Source organism: Ctenocephalides felis, unplaced genomic scaffold, assembly GCF_003426905.1.
Source record: "Ctenocephalides felis isolate EL2017-DRISC unplaced genomic scaffold, ASM342690v1 CF-g0.4_SCAFFOLD_01492, whole genome shotgun sequence".
NCBI classification, from domain to species: Eukaryota; Metazoa; Arthropoda; class Insecta; order Siphonaptera; family Pulicidae; genus Ctenocephalides; species Ctenocephalides felis.
This window is the reverse complement of record NW_020537646.1, coordinates 40,485,993-40,500,187: the sequence shown is the minus strand read 5'-3', so window position 1 is coordinate 40,500,187 and position 14,195 is coordinate 40,485,993. Positions and strand designations below refer to the sequence as shown.

The 14,195-nt window shown below is 28.1% G+C and overlaps 1 protein-coding gene across 1 annotated transcript in view; it reads left to right on the top strand.

The window, feature by feature from the left end:
- The window catches only part of LOC113371239 (DNA topoisomerase 1-like), a 46,678-nt gene that overhangs the window by 15,114 nt on the left and 17,369 nt on the right, over nucleotides 1-14,195 (top strand). The window contains exons 2-3 of the mRNA XM_026611875.1: nucleotides 1,682-2,247; nucleotides 3,921-4,171. Coding sequence (XP_026467660.1) covers nucleotides 1,783-2,247; nucleotides 3,921-4,171 — 716 coding nt within the window. The 5' untranslated portion in view covers nucleotides 1,682-1,782. The remainder of the gene's footprint in view (nucleotides 1-1,681; nucleotides 2,248-3,920; nucleotides 4,172-14,195) is intronic.

Sequence of the window (14,195 nt, the reverse complement as noted above, 5' to 3'; positions counted from 1 at the left end):
AATACGCGTTTTAGTAAAGACAATAAACTATGTATTGGACGAAAGAGAAGAAAATAAATGGAAGTTGGATTTTTGGCAGATGTTTTAAAAAAAAAATGCTAATTTCGATGAAAATTTCTCGACATTTTTTTTAAATAGTTGTAATTAAAAAAAATCGTTCATTCAAGATCTTGTAAATGATTTCTCGAAGATCTGTGAAACATTTCATCAAGATCGGTTGAGTAATTCGCGAGAAATCTTGACAACCGTTTTTGAAAACATAGTTTTGAGAAAACGCGTTTTAAGAGACAATAAGGGTGGACCTCGAGCGTTCACCTTTCCAAAGCTGTATCTCCGAAACTATTAGTCGGACCAACTTGAAAATTTAGGACAATATAATTTAATAAAATAATAAAAAAATTCGATTTCTTGAAATCGTGAAACGCATGTAACCCCTTAATAATAAAATTACATCTACCCATCAAATATCTGTAAATTACAAAAACGACGAGTTTGTTTATATGAAGCAATACGTTGTGAATGCGAAAATTTCCGAATGCAAAATTCCAAAGTGTTAAAATATCATCTCACATTAATAATTGTGAACTTTTATTTTCAATTTTTCAATAATTAGCAACAATTACGATTCGAAATGCTTCTTTTTACTAACAATTAATTAACCCTTTCGACTCGGATGCCGCCGATATTTATATATATATCTCGGAATTCGCGAGTGGAAAGGGTTAATTATGAAGAAAATTTAACTAACAAATATTTTATTCACATTATTTGTTATGAACAATATAGACAAGATCAATGTGAATGGAATCATCAGTTAATATTTTTTCGATATTTTATATATTTCCCACAAAAAGTGAGTTTGAAAAAAGGGGCCACTTTCACATGTTTTCACTGATATCTTGACCAAATAATGAGATCGGGAGTTGAAAATTGGTATGTCGTATTTTTTTCGAAAAGACCTATGAAATGCCATCAAAATTATTTATAAATACCAGGGTGGAGCCGATTCTGTATGGAAACATGCCCATACCCTCTATGCAAGGCTTAATAGCGAAAAACGTTTAAATTGAAAAATTTCACATATAATCGAATGATAAAGTTCTATTAAGTGTCAGTAATTCTGATTTGAAAAAAAATATTCATGTAAAAAACTGATTACCATTGTGTCGTTAAATATAGTATATTTGTTATTTTTAATCATATTTAAGTCATTTAGCCGTTCCGGTTTTCGTCTCAAAAAATATGGCTACCTTATATTAGATTCAATTAAAGTTTGTTTCTCTATCAATAAATCGTATTGTTAAAATGAAAATTGTATTTCTGAAAAAATATTGTTTTCTCTACATACGTGGTTTGATCGTAACTCTACTCAATTGAAAGATGCAAAGAACAGCAGAATCAACAACAGAGTCATAATGCATTCTTAATTTATGGTGATGTACTAATAAAAATTGCCATCTTTCCGTGTTTGCTTGTCGTCTGTGTTTGTTTACTTCAATTCATAATTGCATGTTTTTGTATGATAAGCCACTGCATTCCGCATTAAACATTTTGAAGACGATTTCAGAATACTCTAAGGGTCATTATCAGTTGAAATTCTCCAGCTTGCAGATCGTTAGTGTTAAGATCATTTTCCATTTCGAATGAATATTATTTTTATAATTTTTTAATATTTTATTAGGAAAATGTGAACCAAAAACTTTGATAATGCTATGTTTTACCAGTGTTATTATAAAGTAATAAGTGATATATAACAATAAGTGATATTTAAAAGCCAAAACAATGGCTACTTTGTACATTAACGAATCTCCAAATGGCATTCATTTGCTAAATGATACCGAAAAGGATTCTATGCGTCGCAGATCTTTAGCCAGTATTAATGAAATCAACCAAAAAATCAACAGTGACCTAAATGATTCTCATAACTCTGAAAAATTAAGAACTAAAAGATTAAGCATTTTTGGAAAGAAAAGTGCATTAAAGGATGTCGATCCTTCTGATAAAAGAAGACACTCGACATATAATATTTTGGGATTAGGAATAAAGACATCTAGTAAAGATAAAGATAAAGATAAGGAGAAAAGAAAAGAGCACAGACGCAGCTCATTAGCTCTATTCGGAAATCTGAACAAGGAACGTAGGAGTTCCTTGGCTTTAAATTCCGATTCCAAAGAAAATGTTGCTAAATCCAACAGGAGATCTTCTCTGGCTGTACATTTCTCAAAATCGAAAAAGGAGTTGAGCAAGGTTAGGAAGAAGAAAAAATATGCTTAATAAGTTAATCGAACTTGTATTTCTTTCAAATTAAGATCGAAAATCTTATTTTTTTCCTAACAAAGCGGAAGTATATATATTGAAATTTTAATATTAATATTTAACATAGAAATAGTTTTTCAATGCAAATATGTACTTGTTGAATAACATTCAAAGTCGTTAGGCCCGTAAAGTTTTTAATTTAATATTGCTGATGTTAAATTATGAAGTAATTGAAGATTTAATTAACACTTTATTCACTACGTCTAACTTTTTTATAGATACAGATCATATTTGTTTTATAATTTGCTAGCGTTTTATTATTCACTTTTTGATACGTGTTTTATATTCTCACATTAAACTGAATCATTTTTTTCAAAAGGAAAAGTATTTATATTTTTTTTCTCCATATTTGTCTTTTTTTTTTATATTAACGCCACTGGGCGTATCTATTAATTTGTAGACAATCAATTGTAAACAACTTGTCAGCATTCTCTGCTAAATGTAATTATTTTTATAGATTGCAGAATGAAAATAAAATTAAAAAGAAATTTTTTTCTCAAAATTAATTAATAGTTTCAGTCTAAGAAATTATGTAATTTTTATACTAATTGGCAATATTCTTGTGACGAATTTAGAATTGACCAACAATATTTAATTATGGTGCCTTTATATTAGAAGTTCGAGCCTATTTTTGTGGATTGTCTAAAAATATTATTCTTATTTTGTATATTTTTAACAATACTAAATAACATAAGATTGTTATTCATTTAAGTACATATTATTTGCAATATTAGTTACTATATCAAATAATATTTTTAATTATTATTAAATTTGATTTAATTTATATCACAATTTTAATTTTTTTTATTTTAATTTTAACATGAACCACAAATGATTTTTGTAAAAGTTATTAATATAAAAATATACACCTAAGTCTGTTTTTACACGGTTTTGATATAACACGGTTTGAAAATTGAATATTTTTAATTTTTTTACAAGATTTTATTCCATTTAGCACGATTTGAAATTTTATGTACTTAATTTTTAAATTAACAATTAAATTTATGTTGTTGTATTTATGATTATCACTTATTCTATTTTATTTTATTTTTTACCTCAAAAATTGAATAACCTGTTCTTTTCATTCACAACATGGTTTTTTAGTTCCTGAACTTGCCATACATTTAATTTATATTACTTTTAAGATTAGTGTGCATATGTTTTTTATCATTAATTACTGCTTGTGAAAATAAGCATTATATATTTGATTTAATAAAATAAACACGAATTTTTGTTCTTAAAAATTCTTATTTTTCACTAATTTTAATAGGTTTTAGAGATTAGGAACAAATCACCCATTTTTGTATAAGATCAATGCCTTTTTTTACATGTTTTTTTTTTACACGGCTTCTTCTAGAACCAATCTACCGTGTAAAAACAGACTTAGGTGTACTCCTAACTGAATTTTAATTGTTAATCTAGTTGTCCGTTTGTTATTAACTCGTGAAACAAGTATAAAGTTGGTATAAATTTCATTTCATTATTTTTTTTAATTTCGTTAAAAATCGACAGATAAAAATAATTTTTACATTTACTAACAATAAGTTCGGTCAATAAAATAACATTGTAACATGAGTGGAATGAAATGTGGCCTTCACCCATAGTCTCAAGGTGCATTAGATGAAGACGAGGTTGAACCGAGACGCAGTAAAAGTACTTGGCAAGTCCGAAAACGCAGAACAGGCGCAACAAATGGCTCAGATTTTGGAACACCTGAAAGATCCAGACCTCACTCACCTGACAGATCGATTGAAAATTTGGATGAAGTTGAATTGAATGAACGTTATTTCGAACCTAACAAACGTAGATTGAGCTGGTGGAACGTTTTGTTACCAGAAAACCTCAAGTCCAATAGGTAAATTTTATACAGTTAATGATGAAATGCATGAGTGAGTATGAGATATTTCATAAGGGGATTTTATATTAAGAATGGAGAATCATTCAATGAGTTCCTATAATCGCTTGTTTTTTTGTTGAATTGGATAAATATTAAATATGAATGTTTCGTGACGTCCTGTACTTGGGAATTTCTATCACTTATGATTAAGACATTCTTGAATGTAATAATGATTTTTGATGGGATTATAATTAAGTTTAGTTCCTATTTCATGTTTTCTTCATTAGGTTTTTATACACTATACACTTAGCGCAGATCATTAATGAATTATTTATTTTTATTAACACAGTGAGTAATATAGTAATACCAGATACTAGATACCTGATACTACATTAGAGTTCTAATGAATTTTATTGATCTTGTATAAGGTATAAGTATTGACATTCTACGTATCCGCAACTACAAATAACTAGCAATAATATTAAAATTAAATGAAAATTAAAATGGTATTCGTTTAAATTTGCCAAGAATAATTAAGAGTACAGAAAAGAAGTCTTTGGGCGGTATTTACTAATGCACAATACTTTTAAAATCCAGACAATCGATAATCGGTTATAATATTCTCTTTTTATAATTTATATATTTGCTATAGTTGTCTAATGTCCAACTATTTTCAAGTCCCTTGATGCTAGTTGTAATAGGTAGCTTAAAATCGCATCGAGAAAATTTGAATTTTAATAATTATTTTCCGTTAACCTGACCCACGTTTGACATCAAGTAGCATAATATCAAATTTTCATTTGAGGTTATAGATTTCAGATATAATCTGCAGTGAAAATCGCCTTTTGCGGGCACTTAAAATCATAGAAAGTCAAAAAATACTATAAAGTATGTTATTTTTGTCACAACCGGAGAGGACAACTACTACAAATCAAAAAAATTACTGAATGTCCTCATTATAAGAATAGATTGTGATTGAAAAAAATATGATTCTTTAATCTAAATTGTCATTGTAATGACGCATAACTTTCATGGCTTTTCTTAAGGGAAGTACTTCTAGCCTAGATGTTTTAGGATAACGATTTATTTTAACTATTTAGAACTATTTAGGGAAATGTGTATAAAACGATTTTGCAAAACTTAAATTATTTTCGGAGATATAGCTGCTTGACCACCAGGATCCTCCTCTGTTTTCTTTCTCCGCAAAACTAAATGCGGTTTTCTCGAAACCGTCTTATTCAATATGATTTCCACGATATCTTAACTTCTACTGGACCGATTCACTTCAAATCTGTACAGTCTTCTTTAGACTTTTCAACAGTATGGATTTCGTTTATTCCCGAATTCCAATTTTTACTATTTCTCAAAAAGCAAAAATATCAAAAAAGTTGTAAGAAAATAATTCTTTTTCAGGCAGTCGCTATTTTGTGAAAAAAACTAGTTAGTAAGGACGCCATCCTTAGCCGTAGTTCATACTAATACGATATTATTTTAGATATATGATCATTTTTAATCGGATTTATTTAGGTAAGTGGCTAAAATCAGAGTTATGGTAACGTACCAATTTTTTGAGACACCCCACTTCATCACCTGCTTGAATTAACTCTTACGCTACGCTACGGATGTCGTCCAGAGACGACATGTTATGTTTGCCTTTGCTTCAAGATTTATCACTATGAGTTAACAATTTTAACTCTTAACGTATTGACATGTCTAATATTTTATTGTAATTTCAAGTTCATTAGAAGCGTAATTTCCAATTTAACAAAATTTTTTATTGAACACATTTTTTTGGTCATAGAAATATTTTTTTTCTTAATTTGATTTTTGACTTTCGTTTTACATCATTTATAATTTAGTTATACAGTTGTTGAAGTTCTATATAATACATTATACAATTAGAATATCTTAAAATACATCGTTGTGCTTGTTCGTTCAGTAGAGCAATAGAGTGGCACGCTGTTCCCGTACAGCAGTGACACTCCTGAGGAAAGCAACCCCACAGCAAAAGGGTTGAAACTTCATGACTATTTTTAATTTTCAATTTTTCTCTGTAATCTTGAAACATTAATTGATAACTTATAAACAACTGATAGTAAAATATTGTTTGCCCTTTTTATGGCCTTTCAAAAATCATATAAAAATCACGTTTGTAGCCTAGAATACTCCCTTAAGAGAACTATACCGAAGCCATTTCAAGCCTTTAGATCCAAATATATATTAATAAATTATAGTAAATTTTACATACACGCAACTATCGTGATCATCATGTATGTCTTTTGGAATAAGTAGTTCTAAGCGTGAATTTTACGTAAGAACAGTGACCCGTTAATCTAATGACCTCGGGCAGGAATACTTGACGTACTGGTATCCAGACTGGCGTACATTGTAACAGTCACGTACCACAAACGCATTTCTGGAAAGAAGACTCTCACAATATCTATTAAAATATTTAATCATGGTATCTATTTAAATGATTGCCTATGCACCATTTATTATTTATATTATTAGTTCACAAGGACAATCTAATGAGATAAAACATACATTTTTATCATTTTCTGTTGATCGAAGTATTTTGTCTTTGTTTGATGTTGATGTTACGCTTCACTGCACAATTACTGCCGGCTTCATTAAAATTTATGTTTTTGGAGACAGAAAGTTACGGGATCCATCCCGCTTACATCTAATTACACGAACCACCTTGCTGATAGAGCATAATTTTACCTATAAAAGATCTGAGATCTCTATGCTCGAGGAGGATTACTATACATATACAGTTCAGTTATTTTATATAATTAATTGTAATTTTTAAGAAATAATTTTTTTTTGTTTTTTCTCGAATAACGAGAATAAAACTCAGAACCTGCTTAAAAAGCTTAAGGGAGTATTTTAGTCTAGATTCTAGAACATCAAACCATTTGTTATTTTCAAAGTTTTAAACTATTCAAGAATATGTGTATAAGAGGATTTTTCAAAATTTAAATTATTTTCTGAGATATAACTGTTTGACCATGATAGTCCTCCTTTGATTTTTCTCGAAACTGTCTTTTCCCATACGATACCCATAATTTCTGAACTTCTACAGTACCGATTTACCTGAAAATTTTTCAGGGCCTTCTTTATGGGGAGTCCATTAATCAAGTGATTGATTTTTTAAGGATTTTTTTACCCTTCCCTCCTCCACATTGTCTATGAAACGTGGTGAAAAAGTTGTAAAAATTTTAAATTTTTTTCGAAAATGTTCGGAACTTTTAAAAAAAATTAGGTAAGAAATAAATACGAGTGAAATCTTACTTTACCCTCTCCCCCCACGTGATATTTTGAGATTTTTTGTCAAACACCTCCTCTCCCTAAAAACCTCATGTGATTATACCCCTTATAGACTTCTCTTCAGTAACTACGTTCACCCGTGAATTCCAATATTTATTATTAAAAAGATCGAAAATATGAAAAGAAGTTGTAAAATAATTTTTTTTCTTCAGATTATTTGGAGGACTTAAATCATGGGTATGCCCCACATTATAACTAAAACTATTTTTCATATATATTTTTTTATATTCTCAAAACATTAATAAGTAAAATATAGCATAAAATTCATGCCTATAGACGATAATATACCCTTAAATAATGGGCGTTCGATTTCAATTCAAATCCCACATTAAATGCAACCTGATATCAAACAGTTGTGATATTAACACAACTTCAAACTTAAAAATATTGATCTAAATATTTCTGTTAGTGAAAATAGCAATTCGGCGTATTATGCAATATATGACATTATTAGAAGTATGTAAAAATTTCATCACGAAGAGAAAGCACAATCATTGGGTTTTCTTCTTATAAAGCTAGGTAATAAAAAATACATCACAACACCTTATACAATACTGAGAAAAATTCTAATTGCGGTTCAAATAATGAAGAAAGAACTAACTTGAAGGCTATAAGTTTCTATAAATAAATAGTAATGGTATTAAGTTTTAGTATGATGCAAGGAATGGAAATGGGAAAAACTCTCACACTACTCCTACCCTCAATCTGAGTTGGAGTTTAACTCAGTTCACAGACCTTTCTTTGGGCAGTACTATCCATTATTATCATTATTATGGTCTTACTAATTAATGATTTTGTCAACCACTCAATTTGTATAGTATTGTATATTATTGTGCTATTGTTTTTGTTATAGCGTACATTCTCATTATATTATTCGAGCTCAATTTCATTAATTTCATTTTCATTAATTTTGTCTTACAAATTAAAATCGTCTGTTTGTTCCGTCGACATAACTTTTGCAAACTGCTCATGAATGTCCGGCACGTGATGCAATTTAAGTGTGTCTTTCATCAAACTACAGTATAGCTAGTTTGGTATGAAAGAAATATTGGGTAGATTTCTTATGATGAAAATATGAATTAACTAGTGGGTTGTGCCTTAAGGCAAATTGCTGGAACTTTCCGCATCAAAAATTCTTGAAACTTTGAAAAAATTAGATTTTTGAAAAAAATTGAATTTTTGAAAAAAAAAAGCCTTTGGAAAAATGTTTTTTTTATTTTAGAAATTTTAAACTTTTCAAAGCAATCGCCCTGCTTTAGCTGCATAGAGACAAAATATCGAACGTATGTGCATAAGTTTAATGATCATTTAAAATTGAATGATCCATTCTCAAAAACTGTGTTACCGGTTTTGGCAGTTTTTGGCCAATTTCTTCAGAACGGCTAGACCTGTCTTTGCCAAAAACTAATCAGGACGTCTCCTTATCAATATGAATAGATTTTTTTAAATTATTCAAATCAGTTAATCGTTGTTCCCGAAATCGTCGACGAAAATTTGTATTCGTGTACACACACACACATATATATATATAATATATATATATATATATATACATCCATTTTTTCTATTATAAGGTATGCCAAAATGTTCAGAAACCTTCGAAACTTAAGGATATATAAACATTTTCATTTTCGATTTTTTGCGATTACTATAACTTACCTACCCTATGGGAAGTTAATAATAATTGTCACAAACATTTCATTTTTGTTGCCTTAATTAATTTACAAAACAGATTATTAGAAATGAAACTATTGTTATAATATAGTAGGGACAATGATCTTATTTTACTAATGAATGATAAATTCTTCTAATGAATTATTAGTTGAAGTTGTAGTTTAATCATTTTATCGGTTCAAGATCTTGATATCACTTTGACGAACATAAATAAGGGGTTTATGAAGGTGATTTAAGTATATTTTTAACATAAAATCTATTAGGTGTTTAAATCTTCTAAAAAAAGTTCTTTATTATTAGTTACCTTTAATGAGAAAAAATTGATTACATATATATATATATATATATATATATATATATATATATATTATTAGAAAACGAACATTTCCACAAAAAAAACATGTCAACAAGTATAGTAGAATTTCGCTAATCCGACACTTTTAAAAACCGCAGGGTGTTGGATTATTGGAATGTTTGGATTACTGCATTATAGTAAAGAAGAAAGTCATAATTTTCAAAAATATGGTATTGGAAATAACGTTAAATTTTCCAGCACTTGAGTCGCGAGGATGTCTATCGAAGTATCGGATTAGTGAGACTCTACTTTATATAGTTTTCAAAATTTATTGTTTTAATTTAGATTTTAATTTCATATGTATTTTAAAATTTCTTTAATGCCTACCCAAAGATTTTCTAGATTTTTCACGAATTTAAGTATTCAAAGCATTATTAAAATTTTATTTTATTATAAACAATTAATAGGGGTTTATTAAAAACGTTATATATACTGTTTATTACTGGACGATTTTCAATAATTACGAAGTTTTTCCGCCAAAATAATGCTCAGACATTACCAGAAATATTATAATTGATTTACTAAACATCTTAATAGTATTGTAAGGAAGTTGCTGGATCAAATTGATAACAAAGAATTAAAAAAATTTACTTGTGAAAGAATTGTACTACTAGACGTAGTTCTTACAATAAGATGTATATATAGATTACACTTTATGAACAATTGATTGAATTTCTTATGTAGATAGATAATTAAACAAATAAAAAATATTTACGTCGAGTTCGGGAAGTTCCACCAATATCTGTTAAGGCACAATATAATACACCACTAGTTTCGCAAGTAATGTTGAAGATAATCGTTATCACGAAGTTCCAAATCGTTAATATTATCACAATAATAACTGGTAGGGATAATCCAAATAAGATGTTTTTCATTGTTTGTTTTTATACAATTCTTAATATCGTTCAAAGTTATTTCTGTTATGCATTGTTTACCATTCAATCGGTATTAATTTCTATGTGGTAAAACAGTGTAAGTGTAAAAATTTATTGGAATTTGATGAAATAATTAACACGTTGAATCATGTTGGCGATGTGAGTATTGTTGCATATATATTTTTCGTAAATACTTATGATAATTAGATAGTACATTTTGATCATTTTTAAAATTCGGTGTATGTTTCTCACACAACTAAATAATAAATTTTCTGGTTTGATTAGCTTTACCTGATCATTGGTCGATCTGTATTTCTGTTATTTTTTATACATTTTTGCATAAAATATTAAATTTATTCCACGAAAAAGATTGGGAAACCATAGTCTAATAGTTTCTGGTAATTGTTAAGATAAGTTATTTAAGTTCTGCAATTCTAGTCATCCGATAGATTCAAAATCATCTAGGACATTTCTTTGTAATTGTAAAAGTCTAATGCGCAATTTTTATCTTCGTTTTAAGATAAGACTTCATGTGTTAGTAAATTCGAACATCAACACAAACCTCCTAAAGATTTATAGGCCTACGAAAAGTGGTTTAAATATAAAAATTGTACTCTCTTAGCGATATTATGTTATCCAGTGGAAGTAAATTCCTTAAACTTAAAACTTGTTAATTTTTATTTGTTTTATAAGTATTTTATAAATCTACAATTTTCATAATGAGTATTATAAAATTAAATAATTATTTATTAACTAATATATAAATATAATATTAATCAAATATTCTATTCAAATCTTTCAAACATTTGTTAATGTCGGTAAAAATAGAAATTTGTCATAAAAATGGTTTATATGTTTTATTAATTTAATTAATAATATTTGGCATGTAAATAATACCTTTTATGATCACCATTAAAAGGTCCACAAAATACAGACTCGTATGTACTCGTATAATTGCCCATTATTCTTTATTATTTTAGTAAATATATATTACAAATATATTTTCCATCAAATTACTTTACCGAAATATTCAGTAAAATTCATCGAATATCGAAAACAAAGCTTTTATAGTTGCGTGTTTAAAATAAATTAATATATAGTCGAAATAAGGATAAATTAACTAACAACGTTTTCTCGACTGTATTACGAAAGCCATAATCACAATCCTGTCAGATGTTGAGCGTCATTTTCAGTTTAGCCTACAGACGAGTTGCAGACGTAAAATTCTAGGAAAATTGGTAAATTAAAAAAGAAGAAAATTATATGAACACACATATCGGAAAGTCAATAAAATTTTTCAAATAGATAAATGTTATCATATTTACCAAAATAAATGAAAAATATTTTTAAATTAAGAAGTTTATCTTCAATTTACAAATTTGCACACGGTCAATTTTTAAAAATATATGTTACGCCATAAATGGAATTTTATAAAAACATGTTTTAAGTTTAGTAATTACTATTTAAATCTGGTCGAATGCAAAGAATTCTTACGACTTAACGCTCAATGACTTTTACGTGCTTCATTAGTAAACAAATCTTTATGAAAAATCATAAAAATTCAGATATTATACAAAGTATACGATGTTCAAATACTTTGGCGCGTGATGATTTCCTAGTTTCCTATATAACCATTGAATGTTCATTAGCGTACTTAAAATACCAAAGTACATACATCTCGATTTATTTTCATAAAATATCGACTGAGATTCTTTTAATCATGAATATGTTTATTATTTTATTAAATTAAATTGACTAACTAGAAAAACTCTTAAAAATAAACCCGACACCTACATGGTAAAATACCGAATATTAATATTAGATTTTGAATGTAAAAAGCGGACATAAAGCGTTTTTAGAGAGACGTTGGAAGTAAACTAAGAGCGCAAAAGTTTTGCAATAGCTTTGGCATAGCGCCCAAACCTGAATTACAAGATTTGTGCTTTTCCACTAAAAATTATGATAACTAAAATTTTATTAGTTACCGAAATAGAACAAATACAAATATTATGAAATCTTTCTTGGAAATCAATTGTAAGATGAAACCATGACTTGCAAAAAAGGTGACGAATAACATTAATCTAGGTGAAGTTATAAGAAAGTTCAGAAAATGGTATGATGTCATGAAGCATATGATATAGTTGTTAACATATAAACGTATGAGAGAGTTGAAATTATGAGTTAAATACATATTAAAAATTTTAATACATACTACTAGTTGAAATTTTCATAGTACAAAATGAAAATATGTATATAAATTGCATATACATGCAGTGTCGTCATTAACAATTAACAATTATTTAAGGTCAATTGCGAAGTTACCCTTTACCAAATAATCGGGGAGCTACGGGTTAATAACTAGTAACAAGCGTTTTTCAATAAGATCTTAAAAGATATTAAAATATTTCAAGTAGAAAAAAATTCGGTACTAAATCTGTATTTAGTAGAAATATAAACAGTGGATTTCAAGATATGAAAACAAAACTGTTACAACCAGCCCCTAGCTCCCCAAAATTATCTTTTTTATAAAGTTTGATTTATTTTTAATTTCGGTTAGAATCGTCAGAGAAAACGCAGTAATGCCTTAAAGTATTTATTTTCAAAAAGTAGTTCTAACGTTCTTCTCGCAAAAATAATCAACACGTGCCATTGAGATTTTATCAAAGACTAAAAAATTTAAATATGGTACAGACGTTTTCGAGAAAACGTCGACGAAATGCAATATTGTTTTCAATTTTCGTGCCAACTATTCATAATGACTTGAAACGTCTAGAAAATATTAAATTACCGAACGAATCGGATTTCTGGCGCAAACATACTTCTTCGGAAAATCAACAACATCAATCAACCTATTTAATTCATTTCTAATATTATGGTCAGTCAGAAATAATATTTTCCCGAAGTAGATTTCAAATGAAGAGTAATCTGTTTTTTTTTATGTACCGGCAAAGCTTCCAGTTAGGGCAAAATTAAATGATGTTTTGTTTCTTAATCATATTTATCTATTTAATGAAATTATAATCAGGCGCAATGGTTTTTACTCGTCTTAGATCCATCGACTATCGGTAACGTAAAGTATTTCAATTAAGTAGAAACTATAACAACATATTTAATCAGGAATAAAGCAATTAATTACAAAAACCATTTGGTCCACATAGTATGGACAAAATGACATATAGGATAAGAAATACTAAGATGCTAATTTTTACAAATAAATAGTTTGGTTTGGTCCAAATGTAACAAGTCAAACATCGTCATCAACCTTCGCCGGACTCAGAACCGAAAAAAAGATCTTTGCAATAAATGCAAGTCTCTTCTCTTCACCAGATAATTCTTTGATCTGTTTTTAGAAGTTTTTAGACAAAAACTTAAAAGCGAATCACATTTGACAGGTTTTCATTTTCTTTTTCTATTGACTTCGAATAAACTACCCTATAATTTGCATTTTGTCTATTGTAGATTCTGTCCAAAAGTAAACATAAATCAATAATCAAAATTTAAATAATTACGAACAACAATTAATTGTGTTCATATAATTTTCTTGAGATTTACCAATTTTCCTTGAATTTTACGTCTGCAACTCGCCTGTAGGCTAAATCGTTCAAAATACAAAGTTGCGATATATGGAAGAAGAACTAAGAATTTCGAAGCCTTTATAACGATGTTTAATACTTTAAGTAGTTTCTTTAAAGAAATATCGAATAGTGTGAATAGTTGCTCTATATGCATTTTGCATTTCAACTTTTGAATATATACTAAATTTCACACAGATTATATACTAAATGCTAAACGGTAAAAAATACGTAAA